This window comes from Papio anubis, chromosome 17 (genome assembly GCF_008728515.1).
Source record: "Papio anubis isolate 15944 chromosome 17, Panubis1.0, whole genome shotgun sequence".
NCBI lineage: Eukaryota > Metazoa > Chordata > Mammalia > Primates > Cercopithecidae > Papio > Papio anubis.
The window spans coordinates 74,118,827-74,133,731 of NC_044992.1; the positions used below are offsets into that span (position 1 = coordinate 74,118,827).

At 50.6% G+C, this 14,905-nt stretch overlaps 1 protein-coding gene across 3 annotated transcripts in view; it reads right to left on the reverse strand.

Moving 5' to 3' along the window:
• Positions 1–5,343: 5,343 nt before the first annotated feature.
• The window catches only part of WDR45B (WD repeat domain 45B), a 32,807-nt gene continuing 23,245 nt past the window's right edge, over positions 5,344–14,905 (reverse strand). For all 3 annotated transcript variants that reach the window (XM_003913623.3, XM_009191557.4, XM_021928475.2), the window contains 6 exons: positions 14,511–14,605; positions 12,332–12,522; positions 9,910–9,995; positions 8,190–8,291; positions 7,329–7,450; positions 5,344–6,832 (listed from right to left, as the gene is read on the reverse strand). In XM_003913623.3, coding sequence (XP_003913672.1) covers positions 6,726–6,832; positions 7,329–7,450; positions 8,190–8,291; positions 9,910–9,995; positions 12,332–12,522; positions 14,511–14,605 — 703 coding nt within the window. In that variant the 3' untranslated portion in view covers positions 5,344–6,725. The remainder of the gene's footprint in view (positions 6,833–7,328; positions 7,451–8,189; positions 8,292–9,909; positions 9,996–12,331; positions 12,523–14,510; positions 14,606–14,905) is intronic.

The following is a 14,905-nucleotide window of genomic DNA, read 5'->3' on the forward strand; positions in this document are numbered from 1 at the left end:
GCAGCCACGGACTTGAAGGTAGGGTCAATGAAATTACCAGTCTAAGCAGCAGAGAAGAAAAATGCAGGGAAAGTAAACGATAACGGGCCTATGGGACCATCAAGCGTAACAACATATACCTGATGAAATTCCAGAGTAGAGAAAGAGGAAGAAGAAACACTTCAGGAACCCCTGATCAATGAAAACTTCCCTGATCCAATCAAGACATGAATCTGTACGTCCAACAAGCTCAACAAAATCCAAGCAGGAAAAATGCAGAGAGACCCAGAGCTAACCGTATACGTACTCAACAGTGAAAGACTGGAAGCTTTTCCTTTCGGATCAGGAACAAGAATATCTGCCTTCACTACGGCTGGTCGGCGTTGCTGTGAGTCTTAGAGCAATTGAGCAAGAAAGGCAGGCATCTGAATTGGAAGGGGTGATAACTACTTGCAGATGGAATGATTATGTATAAAAACTTCCACAGAATACACACACACACTCAACCTACTAGAGCCTGACAAATGAATTCAGCAGTGTTGTGGTGTACAAGATCAAGACAAAAATAAGTTGTATTTATATGCACCAGCAATGAACAATCGAAAAGGAAATTAAGGCCAGGCATGGCTTCAGTGGATTAAGGCTCACGCCTGTAATCCCAACAGTTTGAGAGGCCCAGGCAGGAAGTTCGCTTCCGCCCAGGAGTTTGATACAAGGCTGGGGCAACCCCATCTCTAAAACCCCCATCTCTAAAACAAAATTATAAAATTAAGAATTAGCCAGGTAGGCCAAGTGCAGCGGCCCACACCTGTAATCCCAGCACTTTGGGAGGCACAGGCAGGCGGATCACATGAGGTCAGGAGTTTGAGACCAGCCTGGCCACCATGGTGAAACCCCATCTCTACTAAAAATACAAAAAAATTAGCCAGGCACGGTGGTTCACGCCTGTAATCCCAGCACTTTGGGAGGCCGAGGCGGGCAGATCACGAGGTCAGGAGAACGACACCATCCTGGCTAACATGGTGAAGCCCTGTCTCTACTGAAAATACAAAAAAATTAGCCGGGCGTGGCAGTGGGCACCTGTAGTCCCAGCTACTCGGGAGGCTGAGGCAGGAGAATGGTGTGAACCCGGGAGGCAGAGGTTATAGTGAGCCGAGATGGCGCCACTGCACTCCAGCCTGGGCGACAGAGCAAGACTCCCTCTCAGAAAAAAAAAAAAAAAATTAGCCGGGCGTGGTGATGCATACCTGTAATCCCAGCTACTCGAGAGGCGGAGGCAGGAGAATTTCTTGAATCCGGGAGGCGGACGTTGCAGTGCGCTGAGGTTGAGCCACTGCACTCCAGCCTGGGAGACAAAGTGAGACTCCGTCTCAAAAACAAAAAAACATAAATTAGCCAGGCATGGTGGTGCATGCCTATAGTCCTAGCTATTTGGGAAACTGAAGCAGAAGGATCACTTGAGTCCAGGAGGTGGAGAAAGAAAGAAAAGCATGACTGGGCTTGGTGGCTCACACCTGTAATCCCAACACTTTGGGAGGCTGAGGCGGGAGGACTGCCTCAGGCCAGGTGTTCAAGACCAGCCTGGAGAACATAGAGAGACACTGTCTCTACAAAACATTAACAGAAATGAGCCGGGCATGGTGGTTTGCGCCTGTAGTCCCAGCTACTCAGGAGGCTGAGGTGGGAGGATTGCTTGAATCCAGGAGACAGAGGTTGCGATAAGCTGAGATCGCGTCACCACACTCCAGCCTGGAGTGAGACCCTGTCTCAAAAAAAAAAAAGAAAAAGAAAAAAGATAGGCAGCTGTCAGTATCAGGTGATAATGGTAAGAATAATGTGAGACATGAAGTTCAAGTCCTTTGTGCAAATATCGAAATTGAGGTAGAACAGTGCAGATTTTCTGGAGTTACACTCTGCTATAAAGGTCAGGACGACACTCTGTTCCACAGTATCTGGCCAGATCCTTGCCTGTTTTTTCCCACACGTCCATGAGAGACTAGGAGATAATTAGCCCTCAGCTCGCATGCCCCAGAAGCGTCGTCAGACTCACCATCTGAAACGTCTTACACGGATGACAGGATTCTGGCTGGCAGCCAGCATGGACAACTCAAGATGGGGCTGCAGGTGTCTGTGGGAGGCTCAGAGCCCATGTCGGGGGATTCGCGGCCTCTGAGACGGTGGCGTCTCTCTTGAACAGAGCTATGAAAGAAACAACATTTCACTAGGTGCCACCTCAGTCTCAAGTCTACATTTGCTTTTGTTAAAACCTGCTGTCTGTCTACATTTTGGTGGATGTTGCCTAAGACAAATCATTTTAAAATTAATGCCAAAACCACAAAATCACTAACCTGATCCCTAATTCCAGAATGTGGCAAGGATATAAGCAAAATTAGAAATCAGAATCCTTTATAAATATACATCCAAAAAAAATCCCCAACTATTAAAATTTGTTTGTTTAATCCCTGAGACAGTCTCACTGTCAGCCAGGCTAGAGTGCAATGGCACGACCTCGGCTCACTGCAGCCTCTACCTGCCAGGTTCAAGCGATTCTCCTGCCTTACCCTCCCGAGTAGCTGGGATTACAGGCGCCCGCCACCTCGCCTGGTTAATTTTTGTAGTTTTAGTAGAGAGGGTTTCACCATGTTGGTCAGGCTGGTCTCAAACTCCTGACCTCACGTGATCCACCCACCTCGGCCTCCTAAGGTGCTGGGATTCCAGGCATGAGCCACTGCGCCTGGCGAATTCAACGGTATTTACTTAAGGATAACACACCATGACCCAGTGGGCTTTCCCGCAGGACAGCAAGGTTGGCCGAACATTCAAAAGTCAATGTGATGCCACATTAATGAGTGACGGGCAACCGTGATCATCACAACAGATGCAGAAAGTCACTTAAAATTAAACAGCCATTCCTAGCGGCACGCATGGTCACCCCCAAGTGGCTTGTTTGCTTCTCTGGTCCGGGCCCCGCCCATCCTGCCCCAGGGCAGACTCGGAATGCAGTGAGTTCAGTCTCAGCACCTGCCTAAAACAGAAACCCCAGATTCCTCGGATGTACAGAATCCGTATCTGCAACACCATCTGCAGTGTTCCCCGTAGAACCCACAGTTACTAGGCAGTGAGGCAAGCGTGTCCCCACTCAGAATAAAGGAAGATCAGGAGGCAGCCTCCGAGAAGACTCAGATGCTGGAATCAGCAGACAAGGATTTTTTTTTGTTTTTTGAGACGGAGTCTCGCTCTGTCGCCCAGGCTGGAGTGCAGTGGCCGGATCTCAGCTCACTGCAAGCTCCACCTCCTGGGTTTACGCCATTCTCCTGCCTCAGCCTCCCGAGTAGCTGGGACTACAGGCGCCTGCCACCTCGCCCGACTAGGTTTTTGTATTTTTTAGTAGAGACGGGGTTTCACCGTGTTAGCCAGGATGGTCTCGATCTCCTGACCTCGTGATCCGCCCGTCTCAGCCTCCCAAAGTGCTGGGATTACAGGCTCGAGACACCGTGCCCGGCCAGCAGACGAGGATTTTAAAGCGTGCAGAGTGCATACAAATGGGCAGACACAAGTCATTGCCATGAATTAGAAACCAGCTTTAGAACTGACAAATGTATCTGAAATAAATGTGGCCAGGCGTGGTGGCTCATGCCTGTAATCCCAGCACTTTGGGAGGCCAAGGTGGGAAGATCGCTTGAGCCCAGGAGGTGGAGGATAACCGTCTCTACCAAAAAAAATTTTAAATAAAAACAGATGTTACATTCAGGCGTGGGGTTGTCCACGAGTGATCTCTGCAGGTGGAAACATGGGGCAATTTTTCTTACAAATTTGTATTTTTCTATTATGTTATTTTACAAGGAACATTGTGTTTTTTCACTGTATTTTCTGAACCATCTGGAAAAGAAAAATTTTGGTACAAGATTCAAAAATATCATCAACCAAATGCCTCTGACACAACAGAAGAGGTGAGGACTAAGTCACGTGAGAGATCTCCGGCATTCAGGAGCTTGGTTTGGTTGCAGAAAGAAAACACAAATGTAACACTCGGGTCACAGAAGGCTGCAGACGGCCAGCGCCCCCGACTACAGTGGTGGGAGGGAGGGGGAGGGGGCCAAGGGTTCACACAGGCGTCACCGTCAAACACAGGGTGGGTGTGGGTCAGGGCTGCGTTCCCCAGGGCACAAGCCACCTGTCCCCACAAGACATCCCAGGGCCATGGGGGAGGGAGAGCAGACCAGAAACACAGCCAGCGTCATCCATGCCCACACACCTGTGAGATCAGACAGGAAAGCTGCTGAGTAGGCACCTTCTGAGGCAGTAGCTCTGGAGACCCTTCACACCATGTCCAGGGTACAGGAGGTTCCCGGGGGACGCAGCAGCCCGGCCTTGTCTTCTGTACGGCGCGCTTCCCATCAGTTCCATTTGAAAAGCAGCCTGCTGCGCTCCCGACAGTCCCGGCTCGAGGACACTGCGTCCTTGCCGCTCTACAGTGATTTTTTTTTTTTTTTTTTTTTTTTTTGAGACCGGAGTCTCGCTGTGTCGCCCAGGCTGGAGTGCGGTGGCCGGATCTCAGCTCATTGCAAGCTCCGCCTCCCGGGTTTTTACGCCATTCTCCTGCCTCAGCCTCCCGAGTAGCTAGGACTACAGGCGCCCGCCACCTCACCCGGCTAGTTTTTTGTATTTTTTAGTAGAGACGGGGTTTCACCGTGTTAGCCAGGATGGTCTCGAACTCCTGACCTCGTGATCCGCCCGTCTCGGCCTCCCAAAGTGCTGGGATTACAGGCTTGAGCCACCGCACCCGGCCTACAGTGATTTTTAAGAAGCACACGCCTGGGGAGGGCCGGTGCTGCCAGGCCCTCACCACGTTCCTGGTGAACGGGGCTGTCACACAGCCCGGCCGTCCGCCATCAGCTCTCGAGAAAGCCCACCCTTCTTGCATGCATTTTCCCCAGCTTCATGTTTATCAACTGGTAATTACGTTCCTACTCCCCCACCCAGAGTCAGATCTCAAGTGTTAGACAAGACAGGGTGCCCCGGCTCACTTCAAGCTGCCACTTCAACACGCAGGGACATTGCTACTCACAGCCACTCTCCACCTCGGCAGGCAACAGGAGCCTCAGACCTCCTGGAGCCACACAGGCCTCCTACAGATGCATTTCCTCCCTCCCTCCTCCAGAAGCGCCCTCCAGGCAGGGGCAGGCCGTCCCCGCCTCAGGGAGTGAAGCTCTAGGCTCTGCACCCAGTGGCCCTGGCTTCCACCTTGTCCTGTCACAGGCCGGCCCCCCTTCAGTCCCACAGGCTGCTCTGAAACCTACAGTCCAACCAGATTCTCACAAGGGCAACAGCGTTTGGCTTCATAACACACAATTCTATTTCCCATTACAGGTCCGAGTACAACAAAATTAGTCACTTTTATTTAAAAGAAACATTACAAATAAGTGTGCAAAATTAAACATGATTAAATACACATAAAAGGAACATGCATACTTTACATCAAAATCCACATACAAAGTTAGTTGATTACATGACAGTAACAGTAAAGGAACTGAAGGAACTGGCGAAACCAAGAACTCGCTGCTACGCAGGTTTTATATGTTTGCAATCTGAAATCAAAACCATAAAATAGAGTTTCTTTAACGGGAATTTAAGAAAATTAAATATATATCCCAAGTAGCTGACAATATAGAGCCCATAACCTATTTTAGTTACCAAATGTTAAAAAAAGTTATGTGCCTTTCCTTCCCAAAATGTTAGTGTGTAGCTATTCTTATAAATGAGGGGAGGGGAGACGGTGGACTTGGGGGCTCGGAGGCCAGACCAAGGCATTTCCCTCCACGCCAGCGGGAACTGCAGCGGGCCCTCCCAGACCCTGCCCTGGCAGATGACCCCGACGTGAAAGGATGTTCCCCCCATAACAAATGTTCAAAGTCCGTGCATCACTCTGCTGTTCCCTACACGTAACCAGGAAACAGATTTAACCCAGAATGTAACCAGGAGACCCGCGTCCCTGCCCCGCACACGCCTGAGGTCCGACGGCTCGGCTTCTAGGGTGGCCTGGTGTCTGCCTCGTTCTAACGGCCCCAGCAGAGACGGGGACGGCACACACGGGCACAGATGGCCACGCTGCGGGTGTGGAGAAGACCACAGGCTGGGCTCACACGAGGGGAACGTTCACGCCGCGTTCTCTCTACAGGGTCAGGTCGTTTTTCTTCATGTTCGGTCGGGAGAAGGAATTCCTTTCTCCTTTTCTAAGGCAAGCTGCTGGTGTTCTATTTAAATCTGCTTATAATGTAAGAACTTACGTTTGCACACGTGTTCACTTCCCCACTGCAGACTCAGTCAGAACGATGGAATCTGTTGCAAAAACAAACTTGAACTCGTCCACCCTCTCAGCCCAGTCCCCAGGTCTGTACGGAGCCCGTCAGTGTGAGACGCTGTGGAGCCACTGAAGCGAACGTCACAGCTGAACTCACGGGAACAGCCACGGCCACTCGAGCTGGTCACAGCTGAGCTCACGGGAACAGCCACGGCCACTCGAGCTGGTCACAGCCACTGAGTACCTACGGTGCCTTGATGATGATTCTCTCTTTAATACTGGAAATGGGAGTCCTTAGGAAAGCAGACAACCACATATGGCTTCGAGACCAAGGTCCCTGGGCAGCCCCTCCAGCCCGTGGCCCAGGAGGCCCCTGGGGCGCTGGCACCAGCCCCGAGAGCCTGAAGGCGGCAGGTGGTGGGTGCTGTGGCGCTCCCGGCTGGAGTCACAGCTTGTCATCGGTCATCTCTAGAAACTGCGCGTAGACATCCCGGATGCACTCCCCCTTGGGGTTGAACAGGAATTTGTAGTAGCTGCCGTCTGCACAAATCGCTGGGATAGAAGGAGACCATTTTACCCGTGTTTCTTTCCCCCAAAGTTAAAAGCAACAAGTCCCACTGAGCTGAACTGCAAACAGTCTCTTGGAGCCAGGCAGCTGCTCTGACAGCCCCAAACAGCCCCAGATCCCCACTGAGTGCACTCGGCACCATGGCTGGGCGCCCCGACTGTCTTGGGGTGAACATCTAGTCACCTAGTGTTGGCTACAGGGTAAGAAACATTCTTTGGTCATCTATACAAACACTGGAAGACCCGTCCCAGTGATTTCCTGGGGAGACTGGAGGGATGGGATGGGGGTTGAAGACATCCCAAATGGCCGTGCAGACCATAAGCGGGACCCACTGTGCCCACAGGAGAAGTAAGGGGAACTGGGCGGCCATTGGTGCCACAGTGCGGCGGTGGGAATTCTGTGGGAAGTTGGGTCCGAGGCTCAGTGGATGTAGCCCAGGTGGGATGGGCTGGGACGTTCCCTCCAGGAAGGACCACTCACCAATGACAGCGTTTGGCTCTGTTCCAAAGGCACAAATGCACGGAGAGCCTGAGGGAACCTGAAACTTGGAGAAACTCCACTTGGAACTGAAGTATTTTGGAAGGAAACTGGCTGAGGCCAAACTGTGAAGACAAAAAAAGAAAGGGTGGTTGCATCTACAAAAGTTTACAGGGAAAAAAAAAATCACCTGCTTAAACTCAGACTGCTGCTGAAAATATTAAAATGCTATTTCATATAGTTTGAGCTTTAATGAATTTTTTTTTGCCATGCATGACAAAGCCTGTTGTATGATTTTATTTTTAAATTCTATTTTCGCTTTTAATTTTTTTTTTTTTTTTTGAGACGGAGTCTTACTCTGTCACCCAGGCTGGAGTGCAGGGGCGCAATCTTGGTTCATTACAAGCTCCACCTCCGGGTTCAAGTGATTCTCCTGCCTCAGCCTCCCAAGTAGCTGGGACTACAGGTGCCTGCCACCACGCCCGGCTAGTTTCTGTAGTTTTAGTAGAGACGGGGTTTCACCATGTTGGCCAGGCTGGTCTCGAACTCCTGACCTCAGGTGATCTGCCCACATCGGCCTCCCAAAGTGCTGGGATTATAGGTGTGAGCCACTGTGCCCGGTCTGCACTGATTTTTAAACCCCAAGAAATATCAGATGAACAAGATTTCAGCACTGATAGCATGTGAGGTCTATCCACACTGCTCTGCTGGCATGGGGGTGTCTGTGTACACTGCCCTGATGACATGTGGGGTCTATCCACACTGCCCTGCTGGCTTGGGGGGGTCCCGTCCTGTCCACACTGAAACAACAAGGACTCCTTTCATCCTTGAGCTTTTCCCACCAGCAGACCCCCTAACACCTACCTGGACTGTTTATTCCTTTTTGGATCTTCAGCTGCAAAGATATGCACTGTGCCGTGGTCGCTGGAGACGCAGATGAGGGATGCGTCCTGATTGAAGTTAATGCTGCAGAGAAAACCAGCACAGCTCAGTCTTGTGTGGATGTGGACAGAGACTTAACCCACAGCACTTGTCAACACCGCGGAAGACCCCAACATTCCCACTCTGGAGGCGCCGATTCTGAATTCGGCCCTTTCTTTAACAAGCCGACAACCATCCCCACAGCAGCACAGGTTGAAGCCACAAAGCCACAGCCACAATCCAGTGTATCACGGCAACAGTCTTCCTCGGGTGCCCCACAAATGCAGCTGGCGAGCTGTGTGTCTGGGAGAGGGAAGGGGCTTCCTGCAGACCACCCCCCACATGCCACTCAGGGCTGCCCTCAGGAGACTCAGGTGAGAAACACACATTCTCTCCAACGATCCTGGCTCCAGGAGGTGCAGGCTGCCCCTGTGGAGGTCACCTGGGCTGGGGCAGGCATCGGCTGCGTGCTGTCTGTTCTGGGAGCAGACAGGCGTGTGCTCCACACACCACAAGGCCCAGGACCTCACGGGTAAAGCCACTGTATTTATATATTAATTACATTTTTTTTCTTTCTTTTTTTTTTTTTTTTTGAGACAGAGTCTTGCTCTGTTGCCCAGGCTGGAGTGCAGTGGCATGATCTCGGCTCACCGCAAGCTCCACCTCCCAGGTTCAAGCGATCCTCCTGCCTCAGCCTCCTGAGTAGCTGGGATTACAGGCACAAGCCACCACGCCCAGCTAATTTTTGTATTTTTAGTACAGACGAGGTTTTGCCATGTTGGCCAGGCTGGTCTTGAATTCCTGACCTCAGGTGATCCACCTGCCTTAGCCTCCCAAAGTGCTGCAATTACAAGCGGGAGCCACCACGCCTGGCTAAATTAATTACATTTTCATCTCAAAGACCCAAATGCTGCTCAATACTAGCCAAGGGGGAGGCACCAGGCCTCCTGGCCATGGCCACAGGGCATGAGATCCTACCCAAGTAGGGCTTCAGCAAGAGACACCTGGGGGCTGTAGGGACACCACTGTGGGCGGCCATGTGGCCTCTGAGACTCTAACAGGCTGGAATCGGACAAACCAACACGGTCTCCAGCATCGCCTTAAACACAAGCCGGAGCGCTGGTCAAGAGGTGACGCTGGCAAAAACACCAGAAAGACTAAAAATAAACAGGAGTGAACCCGAGCCCGCCAGCCAGGGCAGCAGCGCGACCCTGCTACAAAAACACAACTGGCCTGGCGTGTGGTACACAACTGTGGTCCCTGCTACTCAAGAGGCCGAGGCAGGAGAATCGCATGAGCCCAGGAGGTCGAGGCTGTAGTGAGCCGTGATAGCGTCACTGCATTTCAGCCTGGGCAACAGAGCAAGACCTTGCCTCAAAACAAAAACCCCAAAAAACAACAACAACAAAACCCAGCAACTACTGATAAATGCGGAAGCAGGGTTAATTACGACATTCTTTCTACTTTTGTGTAATTTCCCACAATAAAAACTTAAAATTAATCACAATTTAAAAAGCTGAAACCCAACCCCCTAGCAGCCCAACATTCTCCCTCCTCCAGCCTTGTGGGGTAGAGGGTGCCTGCTCCTACCCCCTCCCACGTCCCAAAGGCCCATTTCCGTGCTGTTAGCCCAGAGCTCTTCTCCGGTGAAGGGTGCCCTTACCAGTAAATATTGGCTGCTTGAGAGCCTCTTCGCAGTTCCTGGATTAAATGCCCTGATGAAGTATCAAATATTCTTATAAGGGTCCCCTTTGAAAAACAGTGAAGTGTTTCATTATCAAAGATTCAAAACTTGTTTTGTTAGTTTTTGAAATGATTTACATTCACAAACCCATTAGTCCACACAAGCCTTTCTCCGACTCACCCACATCATCTAATACTTAACGTTCTCCTCCAACTGCCAGCACACGCCATGCCCCCGAGAAAGAGTTGGTTGGTGGCTCCTGGTCCCACAGCACTGGGCACAAGTCGAGAGAGGCTTCAGGAGACAACCCCCTGACCGGGCAGTGTGGACTCTGCCCCTGAACGCCTGCATCCCTGGCTGACCCCCAGGAGGAACGCCCAGGCCCAGGCTGCTGCTCCTGCTACACGGTGTGCTCACCTGAGAAGCACTGTTCGAATCCTAACTCCCTCAGATAGCTAGGAACAGCAGCATGGGAATCCTGCCATCAAAAAGGTGAGGCAAAAATAATAATAATAATAAAATAAAAGGACTTAAAACCATTCACGTCAGCTATGCTGGCTTTCCCAAGAAAGAGGTGCCCAAGACCTTGGGTGCCGGGGGCGTTTTTAACATTTCCTCCCGAACGAGGAGGACTCTTCAGCTGATTCTGACAGCTGGGAAAACGAGAACTGCTGCATCTTTTGTCGAACGCTCTTTGACAACATCCGACAAAAAATCTGTATATCCTTCAACCCAGCAGCCCCTACTCCTGGGAGTTCAGTAAGGAGCCAGCTTGTGGGGGACAAGGCGGGAGCAGCTCTATAGGTGACTGCCGACAGCACAGGATGGGTCACAGATGTTGCAAGGCTCTGTGTAATCCCATCTACCTGGCTAACCCAGAGGGCACTGCTGAGCTAAGAAAGCAGGAAGCAGAGAAGCATCCACATTCGTAACAGGGAGATAAAGAAGAAAAAGTTGCAGGGAGGTGGGGATGGAGAATCTAAAGGTAAAAAAGATAAAATCCCAGCACTTTGGGAGGCCGAGACGGGCGGATCACCTGAGGTCAGGAGATCGAGACCAGCCTGACCAACATGGTGAAACCCCGTTTCTACTAAAAATACAAAAATTAGCCAGGCGTGGTGGCAGGTGCCTGTCATCCCGGCTACTCGGGAGGTGGAGGCAGGAGAATCGCTTGAACCCGGGAGGCGGAGGTGGCAGTGAGCCAAGATAGCACCACTGCACTCCTGCCTGGATGACAGATCAAAACTCAATCTCAAAAAACAAAACAAAACAAAAACAAACTACCTAGAAATAACTAAACCTGCTCTCAGCTGTGTCCCAGGAGTGAGCGGGACGCGCCCCAAGCCACGTGTCCCCACGTGCTGAGGAGGGACCCTGGTGCTGGCACCGTGTCAAAGGGTAGGAGCAGGGCCCCCACGCCGAACCTCCGCGGACAGGCCCACAAATGGATCCCATCACTGGCTTGTGGTCTCACCTCCCTCACAATGTGTAATTTCCTACAAAGCAACACTGGGCTTGCAGTCTTCAATGAAAACTATAGTAAAAGATACCAATTTTCTTTGTAAAAATCTGAATTCAGGCAAAAAGAAGTATAAAGAATCCCAGATTTAAAATTATTTTAAAAAGTTAACAGTTCTTCTGATCTCACACATTAAAAGACAATGTGTCCAATATGTCAATATTTTAAGTTATAATCTGGTGGTAATTCAATGAAGACATGTAACTAAGCAGGTCAAAAGGGTTTGGAGCTGTCTGTTCTCAGGCTGTGAAGACAGAAACACAGAAACTGTGGTTCTGCAAAATCTACAACAACGTGACAAACCTGTCATGGCTGATTCTTCTAATAAACTTGGATGTGTATGTATTTTTGTTTCTTTTTTTTTTGAGACGGAGTCTCACTCTGTCACCTGGGCTGGAGTGCAGTGGTGTGATCTCGGCTCACTGCAACCTCCACCTCCTGGGTTCAAGTGATTCTCCTGCCTTAGCCTTCTCAGTAGCTGGGATCAGAGGCACACACCACTATGCCTGGTTAATTTTTGTATTTTCAGTAGAGACGGGATTTCACCATCTTGGCCAGGCTGGTCTCAAACTCCTGACCTCAAGTGATCCGCCCGCCTTGGCCTCCCAAATTGCTGGGATTACAGGTGTGAGCCACTGCCCCTGGCCCTGTTTCTTTGGTTTATCATATTTTACAAGGCACTGCTTTGTAAGTAATTGGAAATAAAACCAGTCCCTGGGCACAAGACGACCTGTAACATGACCAGCCAGGTCCACAGGCCCCTGAGGGGCTCCAGGTTGGGGCAGGCCCACTGCCTTTTGAGTCTTGATACAGGGAGTGGCCATTTTGCTGAGCCTGCTGCTCCAGGAGGCACAACGCCAACAAGGTGAGGGGCACACTTACTTTCTCAGATGCAGTTGCAATTCTTGTTCCCTGCAGGTTGAGTGCAATGCAGCTCAGGACACCCTCGTGTGCAGGAATGTCCACTGGTGGCTTCTCCGTGCTGGCCAGGTCCACGAGCTGCACATGGCCCGTGTGTGTGCCCGGGAAGGCCAGGAGGGAGTTGTTACTATTGGGACAAAGGACACAGAGGCCTGCGTGGAGACAGAGGACACCAATCAAGAACTGCCTTTGATTTCTCGCAGCCAAAGTCCACTTTCTGCCCCCGAGTTCTCCGAAAAAATAGACGTATAGCATTTATGTCAGAACCACAAATTCAATTTAGACTTTTCATTGTAAAGAGTATGAGAGGGCTAAGCAAAGCTACCTCGCATGAGACTTCCTCATAATCAAGACATGTGCTGAATAACTCTACCAACCGTCCGTCCGTCATGGTACGCGCTACCGAAAACGCAATGCGAAACCGATCACTTTACCATCTGGGGCATTTCCCAAAAGATCTCAAAAGGCAAGAACCACAGACCACAGGGAAAGATGTTGCCACCGCCAGTTCTCAGAGAAATGCAAACTACAACCACAAGGAGACGCCATTCAGTGAGATATCATCACACACACGGAACGGCTGCAGCCAGAGACCAACGATGCTGGAACACTCATAAATCAAGGATGAGATGCAAGAGGACACACGGCCACTCTGGAAAATAAATGGCCGCATTTTACAGAGTCAGACACAACCACAACATGGCTGCGACCCGGCAGCCGAACCCTCAGTGTCAACGCAAGGGAAACAAAACGACCCACACAATGGCTGCTATGGAAACATGCGCAGCACTCCTTCGTAACAGCCAAAAATGGCCAGAGACCAATAAAGTCACACACACACACAGAGGACAAATACATGTAAAAACCACATAGACACACACACACGACAAATACATGTAAAACACACATAGACATACACACAAGACAAATACATGTAAAAAACACACACACAGACATCAAATACATGTTAAAAAAAAACACACACACAGAGGACAAATACATGTAAAAAACAAAACCCAATGGTTGAGTGGGGAGGGGACTGCCCCAAGAAAGTTTTCCAGGAGATGAGACGGTTCTTTTTTTCTTTGGAGTCTCACTGTTGCCCAGGCTGGAGTGCTGTGGCGCAATCTCGGCTCACTGCAACCTCTACCTCCTGGGTTCAAGTGATTCTCTTGCCTCAGCCTCCCGAGTAGCTAGGACTACAGGCGCCTGCTACCACGCCTGGCTAGTTTTTTGTATTTTCAGTAGAGACAGGATTTCACTATGTTCGCCAGGATGGTCTCAAACTCCTGACCTTGTGATCCGCCACCTCGGCCTCCAAAAGTGCTGGGATTACAGGCTTGAGCCACTACACCTGGCCACAGACGGTATTTATTTATTTATTTATATTTATTTATTTATTTTTTGAGACAGAGTCTACCTCTGTCGCCCAGGCTGTAGTGCAGTGGCGTGATCTCGGCTCACTGCAAGCTCCGCCTCCCGGGTTCCCGCCATTCTCCTGCCTCAGCCTCCCGAGTAGCTGGGACCATAGGTGCCCGCCACCATGCCTGGCTAATTTTTTTGTATTTTTAGTAGAGACGGGGTTTCACTGTGTTAGCCAGGACGGTCTCAATCTCCTGACCTCGTGATCCGCCCGCCTCGGCCTCCCAAAAGTGCTGGGATTACAGGCATGAGCCACCGCGCCCAGCCAAGAATGGTGTTCTTAAAAAGAGTGAGTTTTATGTAAATTTTACCCCAACAAAGCCAGGGGCAAAACCTCAAAATTTAAAGAGATATGAAGATGGTACAACAAATGACAAAGTCAAACACAATCCATCCTCCAATTCAGAAGACAAGGGAAGGAAATGCTTGAGCCCAGAACTCAGTGGCTCCCACTGTGGTGAAAACATAGGTTCCTGGTTCACTGTGGAGGTCTTGAGAGGCCACAATCACTGGGTGGGAGGGGACAGGCCCCCCCTCTGTGACTCTGGTCAGAAGGTAGTTTTGGGGTGCTGAGCTGTGGGCCCTGGAAGGTCAGTCTCCTCTGGAGGCCCCTCTGTGCTCAGGACTGCTCTCGCCAAAGCACCCTGCTCAGAAAGAGACCTGCGCGGAGAAGGGAGTGCCCAGGACAGGCGTCGCCCCCGTCTGCTCAGTTCCTCACCTTTGGGGTTGTAGCAGGTTTCGAAGACGTGCAGCTGATGGGGATTGTGTGTGAATGTGAACACCTTAATCATGGAGTCCAAAACCACCACAATTCTGCAAAGAAAAACATGTTCAGAGCCGCTTTCCTCTAAAGTCAAACCCAAACATTTTATGCTCCTGGTCTTCTCATACTGAAACTGAGAGACACTGGAAATACCACACGGAAAAGGATCATTCCTGAAGAAAAGCCTCTGGAGGCAGGAACCAGCGCCAGGCCTGGAGGCGAGTGCACGCAGGCTGGCTCTGCCGAGGGAGTGCTTCTCGCCTGGGTGAAGGCCAGCCTAAGAGACGTCGCTGGGGTTCACAGAGACATCATCAAACATTTCATCTAGGTTCAGAACCCAGCAAAACACA